This window comes from Lytechinus variegatus, chromosome 7 (assembly GCF_018143015.1).
Source record: "Lytechinus variegatus isolate NC3 chromosome 7, Lvar_3.0, whole genome shotgun sequence".
Classification (NCBI taxonomy): Eukaryota; Metazoa; Echinodermata; class Echinoidea; order Temnopleuroida; family Toxopneustidae; genus Lytechinus; species Lytechinus variegatus.
The window spans coordinates 26535352-26552378 of NC_054746.1; the positions used below are offsets into that span (position 1 = coordinate 26535352).

A 17027-nucleotide genomic window follows, 5' to 3' on the forward strand; every position below is an offset into this window, starting at 1 on the left:
TTGACGATCAAATTTTAAAATACCGGTAGATTGGAAAAAGCATTATACGGAACGTATCTTTAAGGGAATAAAATATGAGCGGGCGTCGCCGGCGTGCGCCTGTAATCCAAGCTGTGGGGGAAGTTACATTGATGCAGAGGCTCGGAGACTCGAGCCCCGGTCACGTCTTTCGGATGATGACTTTAAAGGCCAGTCCAGACGTAAAAAATCATATCTGATTGATACACGTTTGACAAAACTCAAATACACACACACGACAGACACACACGCGGTTGAAAGGGTAGTTTATGATATCACAAAGCTATTTTGATCTCAAATTGAGAGATGAAAGAAGAAAGCAAGCATTTTCTAGTGCCTTAATTCAGTCGTTTTTAAGTGCAATTTAAAAAGAATGGTGGCATAAAGACATTGGCGGTGGAATTAAGCCAAACAATTTTTTTTTTTGGGGGGGGCAGGGGAGCTAGCACCTGAAATTTTGGGATGGACGCCAGGGAACAAAATTGATAAGCCAACAAAAAAAAAGGTTATCAGCCAAAATTTAAGGGGGGGCCACCAACCAAAGTTTAGGGGGACCACCCCCCACCTCAAATTTAGGAGGGGAACAGCCCCCCCCCTCGTCCCCTCCGCTTCCGCCGCCTATGCATAAAACGACATCTCAGAAAAAAAGAACGGTATTTTTTTTTCAAATTATAAATACACGCGCACTGTTAAGATGTTCAGATGCAGTTAATTTAAAAGAACATGGGAATCTTTCCTCAAAGAATAATTAGCGTTTGAAATAGGCCTACCGTACTTAAATGAAATTATCAATAAAATTATGTTGTCTTTTCGTGAGTAAAGTCTACAACTTACAAGTACCGGTACCGTACTAGTTGTAACTTCTTTTTTGACCCCGGCTTTTTTTTTTCATTGGAAAACAAATACTGGATACGGTATTGCATATCCATCCCGGATCCCGAGTATCGTACGCGGAAGCGGCGGAACCATAGAGATGTCAATAATATACATCTCTATGGGCGGAACGTAAACTTGATAATGCAAATGCAATTCTACTTGTACTACTTCCCTACTACCGTATATATACGGTACTATATAACGACCCACTCATTCGATCAATGAACAAGGTCATGATATGGTACCGTAGTAGGAATTGAAGGGGAAGAGATATATTAACTTGTGCGTTTGCAGACAATATTAGTTTTTCTTGCATCATGGCAGAAAAGGACGGTAATGTATGACTTCTGATTCTTTGTATGAATTAATGGCGCAAAATAGGCGACAGGAGATCGATGGCATATGAACTTCCATCATCTAGTAATATTGTATTTTCTTTAACAATTTTTATAACTGCCCCTTTATACATGCTCATGATAAGGCTGTCTGCGGCCCCAAATAAATTCACTAGTAAAGAGCTGAAAAGCGGAAGAAGTAGCCTTTGTGGGTAATTGACATCATTGTTATTATATAGTTTACCGCCCTTACCTATAGGGATCGGAAAAGTTGGTATTGATCAATTTGAAGAAATATATTACTTTGACCTGTAATCTTAGTTCAAGTTCCGTTCCCAAATATTATTTTTAAAAAACTTGATGCCACAACGAAATAAAATAGCATTAAGCCGAGATGGGAAAACGGGGAAAGGTAAACAAAGGAGAAAACTACATTTTCATGATTTCCTCGCAAACTTGCGCGGAAGCAAATATTTATAGAGAAAGAAAATCCCGCAAAGCTATCTTTTTCACAATTGCTTTCCCCTTCGCTCTCACCATTTCTCATGTTCTTTTTTTTTTTGGGGGGGGGGCGTTAGGATTATTTTTTCGTTTTGTCTTGTTCTGTGAGTTATTCTGTTCTTTTTAATTTACTCAGTAAATCTCCGTAGGCAAATAGCAACCATTGCGTCTCTCTCTCTCCCTCTCTCCTCTATTCTCTTCCTTTAGGGGATTCACATTATACAAGCTATGCTTTTTAGTGAATCCCCCATTTCCACAGATACTTTTTTTTCTATCCTAACTATATATTATTTGTCTATAAAATATTTTGTATTATATTTTATATGTTAGTTATCATGATTATTATTAATGTATTGTAAATATTTGTTATAATCTATGAAAATGATTTGTATCAATATTTGTTATTTCTGTTGGAAATAAAACTGAATCTGAATCTATTGTTCTTCTCGATACCCATCTTAATCATTGGTACCAAAAATGCTTAGAATATCAAGCTTTCAGGTCAGAATATAAAGAAATTTCCGCTCGCTCTCTAGTGAGATACATGTATCGACCCTCCTCATGAGTTACTACAAACAAACCTAAACAGGTACATTTTTCCTGTTTTCATGACATACTAAAAAAATTTAGCTCGCGCTTCGCGCTCGCATTGTTGGTGAAGGTGAGATATGTGTCTCTTTCTCATGAGTTATATATATATATATATATATATATATATATATATATATATAGGCCTATGTGTGTGGGGGTGTGTGGGTGAGTTTGTTCGTTTTTTTGTGATCGAGCGCCTTTGGAACGTTGATTCATAATTTTGCCAACCCCCTTCTGAAAAATGGATCGACGCCCCTGTGTATACATCATGCTCAATAAACAGATCACTATGTACATGGTCCAGTCAATTTTTGTCATTTTTTCTCGGTATGAGTTTAGAATAGGCTTACTTGTAACACAAATTGAATTTTCAAAAAAAATATACAAGTATAGTACACTACAAAAATGAAGGAATTTCCAAGAACACCATGCATATCAACCACTCCCAAATGTCCTAACTTGTGATTTTAGTGGGGGTAATGTTGAAAGATCCCCATCCACAAGAACATTTGTGTCAATATAATCACCCCCCCAACCAAGAATACCGATCAACACCCATGCATGACATAATTCCCCTTTAATATTAATAACACTTTTCTGAATATTTTTTGGTTTGTTTTTTAAACCTAACTCTTTGAGGTTCTTCCATAATTTCCTAGAATCATGTTTATTGTCTCCAATTTGATTTTGGAAAAATTGGTCTTTAGCTTTCCTCACTTTCCTTTGTACCACATTTCGCAATAGTTTAAATTTTCGAGTTCTAAATTACCAATATCCTTTTTCATTTTCCTAAAAGCTATATTTCGTTGTCTTATCAAACCAATAATTTCACTGTTCATCCATCTTTCTGTTCTTTGCTTATCAACTACTGACATGAAAATACTTTTAAAGTGTGACCAAGCAATATTCACTTCATTACATTCAAATATAACAGACCAATTGATTTGAGATAAAACAAAATTGAAATCATTTTCACAATAGTTTTTCATACATCGAATGCTTACAGTTCTATGCTGCCCGAATACAGGCCTGATAAGTTTTCTTGAACAATACGTTAAAAAGTGATCACTTAGGCCAATTTCAAAGACACCACTTTGACAAATATTTTCTTCTTTACTACAAATTACATGGTATATTAATGAAGAAGTGCATGTAGGTGTAGTTTGGGTGGGTTTTGTTATAAGTTGGCTCAAACCATGTAAATTCAAAATATTCTTGTATCTTTTGGCCAGTGCTGATTGTTGTAATAGACAAATATCCCGGGGGGCCACTTACATTGACGAGTGGATACCATGCGCGACACAAAATACACGTAAAAAGGATGTCCTTTTTACGACAGGGCACGTTACGTACGTAACGTGATAAGGGTGTCAAAAACACAAAATAATGAAAAAAGGGTATCTATTTCGCTAGGAAAAATAAGTGTTTAGGGTCGAATTTGCGGGGATGATAAAACAAAATTAAAATGGTTTATAAAGGATGTCCTTTTTGCCCCAACACTTCGTGTTTAGAGTCTGATTTGGGCAAGGTGTAGAACGTGGGGTCGTACTAAACCAAATAAGGTAAAGCCGACGACCGAAGGACCCGTAACAATAAAACATTCCTGTACTTGTGTAGGGGTTCATTTCAGGGAACATTTGCCAAGAGTATCGTTTTATTTCCAATACTTGTGAAGGGTAGGGTTTCACACGCCAATACTTGTTAAGGGGTACATTTTCAGAATATGGAAATTACGTGTTTAGGGTGCTTTTCGAGACCCCATGGTCGCGCATGGTATCCACTCGTGAATGGAAGTGGCCCCCCGGGACAAATATTCATGTTCCCTAAAAGAATAACCTCATCATCTTTTGTTAATATATCAGGGAGAGAATCAATAAAGTGATTGTCTCTGGGGGGTCTGTAGACAACACCTATAACAGGCTTTGTATGTGGTAATAGAATGTCGATCCACAATGATTCAATACCATCAGGTGTAAGATCTTCTCTTAGATTAAATGTGATATCATTTTTTATATAAAGGCAGACCCCACCACCATGGTCGCCTGCACGATCTCGTCTTAATATAGAATAACCATCGATATAAATTTCTTCATCCTTTTTTGACGAATTCAACCATGTTTCAGTAATTGCAATTACTGAAATTCTACTTTCATAAAGAAGGACGCGTAGTTCAGGAATTTTAAGTAAAATGGATCTGATATTTAAATAAACGAAATGCAACCCTTTTGCTTGAAATATATCATTAAATGATTTGTATAAAACAGCCTTATCAATTCCAGTAGGTGTGTTAAACTGTTGAGGTGGGTTGAACATCAATCAAGGATTGTGTAAAAATGGAGTCACAACATGGCGGCAATGAACAGGTTAAACATATCCAATTCTCATTTGGGTTTTGATACAGCCTAGTATTCATTTAAAGAGATCTCGAGACATTTAGTGTGATACCACTTTTGACAAGTGGTACACAACAGTCCATTTTGGTTATTTTTAACAGGTCTAATTCTCGCAATGACCACAAGGGAATTCATAGTTCGGACCGGGATTTGTTTCTACGTCGCCAAACAATAAAAGACGAAAAAAGACTTGATTATGTGCCTGATATATATATCGATGATTAACTCTGTAAATTTGGATTATTATAAGGAACCAATCCAAAATTCATTTGAAAATCTATAACTCAAACTCATCATTGACATTCCAAAAAATGTAATACCCCTTTACAGTTTTATAGATTGATTTTCAATGAATTTAAATAGGAAAAACTACTAGTATATAGGCACCCTTAGCTGGAAAGGTGGCCGTGATAGCCATAGACTGTACCAGAATTTCAAGATTTAGAGGATCCCAAAATATAGAGCTATATTGAAGATGCTACATCCATCTATTCGTAATCATATCGAATCAATGTTTATACAATTGACGATCAAATTTTAAAATACCGGTAGATTGGAAAAAGCATTATACGGAACGTATCTTTAAGGGAATAAAATATGAGCGGGCGTCGCCGGCGTGCGCCTGTAATCCAAGCTGTGGGGGAAGTTACATTGATGCAGAGGCTCGGAGACTCGAGCCCCGGTCACGTCTTTCGGATGATGACTTTAAAGGCCAGTCCAGACGTAAAAAATCATATCTGATTGATACACGTTTGACAAAACTCAAATACACACACACGACAGACACACACGCGGTTGAAAGGGTAGTTTATGATATCACAAAGTTATTTTGATCTCAAATTGAGAGATGAAAGAAGAAAGCAAGCATTTTCTAGTGCCTTAATTCAGTCGTTTTTAAGTGCAATTTAAAAAGAATGGTGGCATAAAGACATTGGCGGTGGAATTAAGCCAAACAATTTTTTTTTTTTGGGGGGGGGGCCGGGGGAGCTAGCACCTGAAATTTTGGGATGGACGCCAGGGAACAAAATTGATAAGCCAACAAAAAAAAAGGTTATCAGCCAAAATTTAAGGGGGGGCCACCAACCAAAGTTTAGGGGGACCACCCCCCACCTCAAATTTAGGAGGGGAACAGCCCCCCCCCCCCTCGTCCCCTCCGCTTCCGCCGCCTATGCATAAAACGACATCTCAGAAAAAAAGAACGGTATTTTTTTTTCAAATTATAAATACACGCGCACTGTTAAGATGTTCAGATGCAGTTAATTTAAAAGAACATGGGAATCTTTCCTCAAAGAATAATTAGCGTTTGAAATAGGCCTACCGTACTTAAATGAAATTATCAATAAAATTATGTTGTCTTTTCGTGAGTAAAGTCTACAACTTACAAGTACCGGTACCGTACTAGTTGTAACTTCTTTTTTGACCCCGGCTTTTTTTTTTCATTGGAAAACAAATACTGGATACGGTATTGCATATCCATCCCGGATCCCGAGTATCGTACGCGGAAGCGGCGGAACCATAGAGATGTCAATAATATACATCTCTATGGGCGGAACGTAAACTTGATAATGCAAATGCAATTCTACTTGTACTACTTCCCTACTACCGTATATATACGGTACTATATAACGACCCACTCATTCGATCAATGAACAAGGTCATGATATGGTACCGTAGTAGGAATTGAAGGGGAAGAGATATATTAACTTGTGCGTTTGCAGACAATATTAGTTTTTCTTGCATCATGGCAGAAAAGGACGGTAATGTATGACTTCTGATTCTTTGTATGAATTAATGGCGCAAAATAGGCGACAGGAGATCGATGGCATATGAACTTCCATCATCTAGTAATATTGTATTTTCTTTAACAATTTTTATAACTGCCCCTTTATACATGCTCATGATAAGGCTGTCTGCGGCCCCAAATAAATTCGCTAGTAAAGAGCTGAAAAGCGGAAGAAGTAGCCTTTGTGGGTAATTGACATCATTGTTATTATATAGTTTACCGCCCTTACCTATAGGGATCGGAAAAGTTGGTATTGATCAATTTGAAGAAATATATTACTTTGACCTGTAATCTTAGTTCAAGTTCCGTTCCCAAATATTATTTTTAAAAAACTTGATGCCACAACGAAATAAAATAGCATTAAGCCGAGATGGGAAAACGGGGAAAGGTAAACAAAGGAGAAAACTACATTTTCATGATTTCCTCGCAAACTTGCGCGGAAGCAAATATTTATAGAGAAAGAAAATCCCGCAAAGCTATCTTTTTCACCATTGCTTTCCCCTTCGCTCTCACCATTTCTCATGTTCTTTTTTTTTGGGGGGGGCGTTAGGATGGGGAAGGCCACCCCACCGCCTCCTTGCGACGCACTTGTTATAGAAAAATGGAAAAGGTTCATGACAAAGGCCTGACTTTTGTTGGGATGTTATGACAAAATCTATCACAAAATTTGATTTCTGAATCCATACTTCAGTGGTACTGCAGTAGAAATATAGATAAGCTGATTTAGTGTCATCATTATTATTCATTAATTCTTATAAGCAAAACAATTAAGATAAAGAACGGGATGTATTCGAAAAAAGCGCCTCTTGGATGCCAGGAAAACAATCAGATAAGCAAGATTCCCGGCGAATTTATGCATCCTATATATGTAATGAGCAATTCAATTCTTTGTAATTACAGGCCTATACTTATCCCGCAGAGATTTATATACTCAATGATTGAGGCTTAAAGAATGCCAACAAGATGAAAAATTACATAGTAATCTAAAAACAAACATATGAATTTTAATCATATTTCATGATCATCTTATAATCTCCGTTCAAACAAATTACAAATTGACATTGATATAAGCATCAATAGTATATGAAAATTGTTGGATGATAATGAGATTTGCATATATTTTCATTTCATTTATTTATTTCAAATTCTCATTAAAACATACAACATACAATTCAAACTGACAGAATGATTCATGCATGCACAGTATACAAAATAAATAAAATGGAAAACATAACAAGAGAGAAAGAACAAAATTAAAATATGTGGGAGCCAGCATTGGACTCCGTGATAATGTCTTTAAAATCATTTCACATCACGGAGTCCTCTAGATTCTAGGCTAAGTCAGCGCAGACCTTCAGCTGCTGGGTTCCAGAAAATGGGCATCAATATCTTAAAGAGATGATTTGCTGATCACTCAATAATTTTGATCAACGAATATTTTCACAAGCGTACCTAAGAGGGGGGGGGGGGGTAGACTGCCCCCCCCTCTGACGAGTCATAACTCATGCAATGGACGTACCCCTGCCCCCATGACGAATCACAACTGATCCCGACGAGCCACAAGTGCTCCCTCTTTTGAACTTGTAGACCTTTTTTTCTTATTTGCTTGTCAATTTTTTTCTGGTACGAAATCATTTATTTCTGGTTGAAGACAATTTCTTTTATTTTTTTTGCTTGTCAAATTTTTGGGCAGACGAATTTGCCCCCCCCCACGGAAAATTCTGGGTACGCCCCTGAAAATATTCCTTTAATATATGAGTATTAATTTATTTCTTCGCTTGTTTATTTACCTATATCTGTAGATTTCTATAATAATAATAATAAAAAATTTGTAGTACGACACCATGAGTATTATCTCTCGAAAACAAAGAAGACAAGAAGAAAATTAGAGACAAAAAAGAGAAGAAAAAAAATGAAGAATAAAAAAGAAAAACAAAGGCAAAAACTAAAAAAGGGGAAGAAAAAAAAACCGACCCAACATGAAGAGAAGGTAGGGGAACAAAATAACGAGAATAAAAAAAAGGCAAAGGAAAATAAAATAGAACAGAAGAAAAGAAAAAAAATGAAGGAGAAAGAAAAAACAAATAATTCAAAAGAAAATATGTTATTTCTTTCAAAGAAAAAACCAAAGCCGTATGTTGACTGGTTTTGCAGGCAAAGGGAAAAGCAAGAATTTACGGAACTAGACTCATGAATATTCATGTAATCTTTCTCCGACGCATCGAATGATAGCCTTTTGTCGGGGCCTTAAGTTATATTTTCTATATGGACTTTAGTGCTATTGCCAAATCTGATGAACATGCGAACTTACTAAAATTCACACATATTACGCATATTCAATTATTATTTTATTTTTTAAGTATATTTTTCTTTTATTGTTTGTTTCTGTTTTTTCACCTGTTTGCTGACAAAAATCAAATTTATCTCGTTGCCTCGTCAAAAGGCTATTTCGATCCTCCATTGGCAGCCACAGAGCGCTGTCCTACCATCGCCTCAGCTCTCCGCGAGCGCACCCAGCGGAGGCTGCGCTAGCTGCATCATGTACATGTTTGATATATACCATTATACTCTTCATCCTTCACCCATAAGTGCTCAGATAATATCCCCAAGGCCCTAGCTGTTATGCCCGAATAATAAAACCAAGGCGTGCTGCATGCCCTTTGCATACCCCCCGCCCCCGCCATGACTAGTCCCGGGTCACGTGACACCCCGACGGCTTTAGGTATACCGTTATTCTATTTCTATACCACCCCCCTATAATATATATCGGATGATGCCCCATTGGTAAATACAACTTTATATCTACTACATGTGTAGCTGTATACTAGTAGTCCTTTAACGGCCCGCCATACCCGGCACGTACGTACGCACAACTGAACTACCGTTAACAGCGGTCGTGGAGCTGTTGCCTGAAGTTAGAAACCTAAAATACAGGATTGCCAAATAATTAATTTCTATATTTATTAAACGGCAAAACGAGGACATCGCATATGATATGGCATCATTTGCCTCGGCCTCGGAGAGCTAGCGCCTTCGCCCCTGGCCCTGCCCCGTAGGTCGCCGGAGCTCGGGTACGCGGCCGCGGGTAGCTCTCAGGCCAGCGCCAGGGTCGTTGATGCGGTCAAGAATCACACTGACACAGGGACAGGGTAATCCCCGGGGGGGGGGCACTCAGTATATAATGCATAGTGGGTATGTGCCGCGGAGGGGACCCCCATTTTCACACTCAAATTTCCGTTCCAAGGCATAGCATTTTTGTCTTATTGAGAAGAAGAACAAAGAAAGCCGCTCCAAGGCATGGCATTTTATTCTTATCGAGAAAAAAAAGAAGAAAGAAATCCGCTCGGAAGCATCTCATATTTTTCTTTACGCCGCTCCGATCGCATTGATCTGCTCCAATGAGCTGCAATTTTGGTGAAAAGCAGCCACAGAGCGCTGTACGTCCTACCATCGCCTCAGCTCTCCGCGAGCGCACCGAGCGGAGGCTGCGCTAGCTGCATCATGTACACATGACCGTCCCATAGGTATGCATACGCACTCACACGCTGGCGATCCGTTCCAAGGACCCCCATTTTCACAAACATTGTAGTTCCGAAGCCCGTTCCGAGGACCCTCCTTTTTACGATAAGCCCGCTCCAAGGCCCCCGTTTTTTGTCTCGCCCGCGGCACACCCCCACCATTTTTTTGGTCGAGTGCCCCCCCGGGGGGTAATCGTCAGCAGGGGTCTGGTTTCTGGAATGTTAACATATTTATGATATATTAAGATAGGCCTAATCATATTATATAGATCTACTAATTAATTACATTCTCATTTCGTGTTGAATGCAGTTGAAGTTCTAACGCTAGATCTATATTTCTAGGGCCTAACGTTACTTAGATAGGCTATGGATGGATGAAATTATTTTTCGATCAAATTTTTTTTGAAATTATTTTTGAGACAGATTTGACAAACTATAACATTAGACTAGATCTTTTAACTTGGGGTCTATGATTGTGGTCTCCAAGTCTGCGCACCTAACAATTTGAGTTAAGATTTTACATGAATTTCTTTTTATTTCAATATATCTTTCAGTTAATGTTTCTTATGATTTATTAAATCATGATTTGCACCAAAAAGCTCATAAAAAATGAAAGAATTATAGGATTTTCTTGGAAAAACCCTTGGGCAGTCATTTTCAGATTTAAAAAATGCCCGGGGGGCCACTTCCATTCACGAGTGGATACCATGCGCGACCATGGGGTCTCGAAAAGCACCCCAAACACGTAATTTCCATATTCTGAAAATGCACCCCTTAAAGGGGAAACCAGCCTTTGCCATAAAATGTGTTGTTGGGAAGGAGAAAAATAAATTAAACAGAATGGTGAAAGTTTGAAAGAAATCCGACAAGTAATAAGAAAGTTATAGCTGCATTAAAATTGAGATCACTAATATTATGTAGATTTCAAATTGGCAACTGGGTAAGTAAATTAGGACAAGGGGCAAGGACAACTTTCCCATAGGCCATGTACTTTATTATAAGGGATTTGTGGTTTTCTCCTAAGTACCCATTCCCCTGGGGCAGTAATCTAAATACAACACAGGTAGTATATTGTTTTATGTCCTCATGAAAGAAAAATATAATTTGAAATAAAACTTTTGGGAAAAATGACATTATAGTCATAATATGTATTGGAGTACATGGAAGAGTAGTCCCTGCCTTACATCACTATGACACCCCATATGTGGCCAATTTGAAGTCTCCATGGGTATAGTGATTACCAATATTTGCAACTTTTAAAAATTCATAACTTTCTTGTTGTTTGTCCAATATTGTTCAAACTTTCACCTATCAACTTGTCTGATTTTTCTTTTCCTTATAAAAACAAATTTTTATTTGGGTTGGATTCCCTTTTAACAAGTATTGGCGTGTGAAACCCTATCTTTAAAGGATAATGAAACCATTGGAACAAGATAGCTTGTGTGAAAACAGAAAAATCAAAGAAACAGATCAACAAAAGTTTGAGAAAAATCGGACAAATAATGAGAAAGTTATGAGCATTTGAATATTGCGATCACTATTGCTATGGAGATAGCAAATTGGCAATGCGACAAAGATGTGTGATGTCACTGATGAACAACTCTCACCATTACTTTAGTATATATTTCACTTGTAATTGCCTCTTTTATCACATCTATCCATGTGTTCTTTCTACATGAGGGCATGTAATACGTACATATTTTTTAAGAATACATAATGGATAAAGGGTTTGTATCATCGTAAGAAAAAGCAAAAAGAGACATTTTGAGGGTATTTTATAGTCCACCAAAGGGAAAGTTGTTCATCAGTGACATCACACATCCTTGTCGCATTGCCAATGGGAGGATCTCCATAGCATTAGTGATTGCAATATTCAAATGCTCATAACTTTCTCATTATTTGTCCGATTTTTCTCAAACTTTCTTTGTTCTTATTCTTTGATTTTTCTGTTTCTACACAAGCCTATTTGTTCCAAAGGTTTCATTCCCCTTTAACAAGGATTGGAAACAAAACGATACTCTAGGCAAATATTCCCTGAAATGAACCCCTAAACAAGTACAGGAATGTTTTATTGTTAGGGGTCCTTCGGTCGTCAGCTTTACGTTATTTGGTTAAGTACGACCCCACCTTCTACACCTCGCGCAAATTGGACTCTAAACACGAAGTGTTGGGGCAAAAAGGACATCCTTTATAAACCATTTTAATTTTGTTTTATCATCCCCGCAAATTCGACCCTAAACACGTAATTTTCCTAGCGAAATAGATACCCTTTTTTCATTATTTTTGTGTTTTTGACACCCTATCACGTTATGTACGTAACGTGCCCTATCGTGAAAAAGACATCCTTTTTACGTGTTTTTTTGGTCGCGCATGGTATCCACTCGTCAATGTAAGTGCCCCCCCCCCCCGGGGAAAAAATGTACTCCAGATATTCCAATGTAATGTTAAAAGGAAAGATGGGTCATTCTCAAAAAATGTTACAATTCACAAAAAAGTGTCTCGACTATCTTATGCCTGCTAGCTTCACAACCCTGAACATTTTCTACAAAAATATTATCAACAAAATGACAATAATAGACTAGCTCCACAAACTATATGCGACCAGTGACTAGTAAAGCTCTAAATTTATTACACAGGCCTTTTATTTTTGCTTTTTGTTAGAATATACACTGTCTCGGGTCAGTTTTTGATTTTACTATCATTCTCTTTTATATGTACTCTGTATTTCTTACCTACATCAATGTCTGGTGAGGGCAGCATGGTGTATACGTCTGACAAACTGGGCTTATCCTAGTATTTGATGATCACTTTGTGATTAATTTCACTTTTAACTTTGTCCTCAATTCATTTTAACTTCCGTAACGAATACTGCCACAAGTTTTTTCTCCCTTTTAAACTGAATGATATTACATGATAATGTGTCTGCAAGTAGAGTGATATTCATTAATAAATAATTGATAGGGAAGTATCAAATGTGTTTCCTGTATTACATGAAAATAAAGGACTATTCTTAAAAAATGAAATGTATGACTAAACAGGTTTAACATCCGTAACGCACCTTAAGAAAATATGCACTTTGGCAGTTCTGTTAAGGATTCAGTATTATATAGGATAAGAGACACCTTTCATAATAAATCCAGTTTTCAAAGGTAGGGCTGCTAAATAAGGTCCACGTTGGACCACAAAGCAAAAAAAAACATTAACTTCCGTAACGCATTAACTTCCGTAACATTTCTTCTTGAATATGCTACAAATTTGTGCTATACTGCATCACTCCCGATCATACAGATATAAATTATATAAGGTACCCTCCACCTACGTACCCATAGAAATAATAGCTATTCATCCTTGCAAAATTATTATTGCACATCTTATTTTCAACATCACTTTGTAAAGAGGGGAAATTGCCAGCGAAAACAATTTCCTCAGAATTATATACGATATTTAATGCTTTTGGAATTTTAAATAATTCATACTACAAATTTTGTATATTGGAATCTTCTTTAGAACTTAAAATTTCTAAATTTCTTTGCTATAGAAAGTGCATTAACTTCCGTAACAATACTGTTACGGAAGTTATAGTCCAGTCAATATAGGGTTTGACCCACCACTAATTGCAACACTGGATATTCCATTGCAATGCTTTCCAGGAAGGTCCCCTGAACAACATACTAAAAGTCCCCAAAAATCCAAGCACTGGAAATTTATGAAATTTGCATATTATGCAAATTAGCCATAAAAAGTTAGAAAAATAAGGAAAATAGTCCAAAAATTACAAATTAAGTGTCCAAAACAATTTTATTTGAGCGAAAATTCATGATAAATAACTTTAATCAATGTTTTTAATCAAAAGTGCAAAAAAATCTACCTCATTTGCATAATATGCAAATAAGCATCCTTATATGGAAAATTGTCAAGATATTGTGAGTTTTCTCTCATTGACTGCTTGAAAATTTCTATAATGTTGAAATTTACATGCTGCTATCACTATGGATGTTGAACAGATTTATATTAAGCTTAGTTTCTGTAGTGTCATTTGCATATTATGCAAATAAGCATGTAATAAATATTCAAGAAAACACACTGGTGATACATTCCTAAAAAAATGCAAGTAGATTATCTTTTGAAATTTGAATATGGCAATGCCTTAAGTTACAGGAAGTTAACACCATATTAAAAGCCATTAAATAGACAAGCATAGGAAAATCACAAAATTTGCATTTTATGCAAATTAGCCATAAAAATTTGCAAATGAGGAAAATAATCCCAAATTTGGAGTGCGGAAAACAATATAAATTGAATGGAAGTTCATGATAACCTTTACAAATTTAATAATTCTTCAAATAAAAAAAATGTAAATAAATCTACATCATTTGCATATATCATTATGAGCATCCTTGTATGAAAAAAAAAACAACCCAGAAATTTGTATTTTTCTCATACAAACAGTTAAACCCTCGTTCCAAATAGACCAAGAGCTCTGAAAGACTGCTGTAAGACCATAAAACTTGCTTGATCTTTCAACGAACTTTTAAAGATCTCTGATGTCTTTCACGATTCCTGATAGATCTTCAATGGTCTTTGTGGTCCTCGTGAGTCCAAAACTTTTTGAAACGGTTCAAAACAGTCTTTCAGCGGTCTTACAGGAAAATTGTTTTTGCTGGCCTTTCAGTGGTCTTTCAATGAACTTTCAAAGTTCTTATTAGTCTTTTTATGATCTTTCGGCAGTCTCTCGAGATTTTTTCAGAGATTACTGTAAGACTCATGATAGATTATTGAAAAATCATCAAAAGATAATTGAAAGACCAGGCAAAGTCTATGGAAAGAATTCTGAAGGATCACTTGATGCATAGACATCTCTGAAAGACCATTGAAAGATCTCTATAGGACAGGTGTCTTTCAGAGTTCTTCGAGGGGTCTTTCATCTCTCCACAGAGATGACAAATTCAGTGATCTTGGAGACTGCTGTATAAGACCTTGCCAATTTTTGGTCTTTGAAAGGCCCTTCAAAGGTCTCCCCTCTGTGAATCTAGATCAATATATGACTACTAAGAATGCTTAGTACATTAATTATCAGCTTAATATCTGAAGTGGAATGTACATATTATGCAAATAAGCATCCGGCATGTTATGAATAATCAAGAAAACTTGTGATATTTTCCTCTAAAATTCCACGTAGATTATATATATGTAACCTTGATGACCTTGCTTGGTTGATATTGACTTTTTTCATGAGCTGTTACCACCGGAGCAGATACCCCACTCATATTGTGCAATGATGAGTCAGTTCTACATGGGTCTTACTGTTTGAAAACTTCATATTTCTACCCAAGTCCTGCTCTCTCCTTGACTTGGTAGAGTCTTTGCGTTTCTTGCTAGTATAGTCCACGCTAGCATGCTCCTTGATTGTCAAGTGATCATTACAAGATGTCACACCCAGTACAAATAAAAGCTTGTTAGCTTCGAATATTTGGTCCTTGTAGCACACCACTTGTCTTGGTGGTGAATATGAGTAACTTCCTTGGATCACGAGATCCCTGGGCATGGTTTATAAATACCAATGAGCATATGCCCATACGAGCGACATGAAAGCCATTCATAAAGTCATGATAAAGGCTTAAAGTGTATATAGACATCTTTTCAGATACAGGAATCATGATTAGACGTCCTTGCTGAATCCAGTTGCTGCTTCAGGATGAAGCATCCGTTTTCTGTTCTTTCCTCTTTGATGAATCTCCTAAGGATGGCAACTATCTCCATATATTGTAGCTATAGTTTCTAAGCAAATCGTATGCAAATAATATCAATTTCCTGATATTTATGGCAAATGGAAATTCCTCAGTGAGACAATGAACAACCAAGTAGACGTTAACAGATGAAGGACTAAACCAGATTATTGCCTTTCCAACAAGAGGACACAACATAACGGAACACCGTTAACATCACTATCAAATACCATCCAACATTGATTAAACAGTGTGTACCCATTCCAGGATTCGTTTGCCACTTTGTGTTACTCATTGGTATACCGTGAGGGTATACAGAGGACTAAACCTTTCAGAAATTATGGTACGACTAAGGATGTCTTCTGGAGGAATGCTGAATTTCATAATGTCATGCAGATGTACTTTGGACAATCATACAACTCTCTGTACTGAAATCCGACAAGTCGAGCATAGGAGATTGAATGTCAATCAAGAGGACTTTGACAAGAACCAAACCATTACCCTTGTCTTCTTCCGACACAAGTTGCCTCAATGAGACATTGGACATAAATTGTGTCGGAAGAAAAGTTTTATAGGAAGACTTGCGCATGTTGTGCATCAGTAAGGTGAAGCTCAGAATAGCTACAATGCATGAAGGAGGACCATAGAATGGTTTGTAGACAAGCCTATAGTACATAATTTGTTGACCGGATTGGCAATGATCCAGGCTGTAACAACTAGCATGTTGGAAGCCCTTAATATCATGCGCTATGACTACATTGGAAGACAACAGATTTTTTAATCTTAGTATTTACCACTGATCATGATGATGATGACGCTGCTCTGCAAGCCCTGGAACCCTGTTGTGACCCAGACATGGCCAGAGTCAAGCGGGTGTAGCCAAACTACTGAAGAAATTGTTAAAGAAAGCAATCTGCATGAAGCTACTAGGCCAGATGGAATCTCTGTTACACTTCTTAATGAGACTACTCATCAGATCTCACCTGCCATAAGTTTGCCTCCCTTCTGTCGTTCTCATCCATATAAGAAAGGGATGTCACCTCTAACAAACTACTCACCAATTTCAAATTATGTGCTTTGTTCTTGCCAATCGCATCATCTTGTCAGACTAACAACATGGCTTTAGGACGTGAAGAGCAAATTTCCAGTATTTCCCTTAAATACAAATTATATTAGGATAAATATGCATGCTTAGTGATAGCAGAATAATGATTTGAACAACAGTCAATGTGAGAAAATCAAAATATCTTGACATTTTCCATATATGGCGGATACCTATTTGCATA

General features: G+C 37.0%; 1 protein-coding gene across 1 annotated transcript in view; it reads left to right on the forward strand.

Annotated features, from left to right (window-relative positions):
- Window positions 1–6335: 6335 nt before the first annotated feature.
- Window positions 6336–17027, forward strand: part of LOC121418874 (NAD-dependent protein deacetylase sirtuin-2-like) — a 29293-nt gene continuing 18601 nt past the window's right edge. Inside the window, exon 1 of the mRNA XM_041613061.1 lies at window positions 6336–6471. Within this exon, the coding sequence (XP_041468995.1) occupies window positions 6456–6471 (16 nt within the window). The 5' untranslated portion in view covers window positions 6336–6455. The remainder of the gene's footprint in view (window positions 6472–17027) is intronic.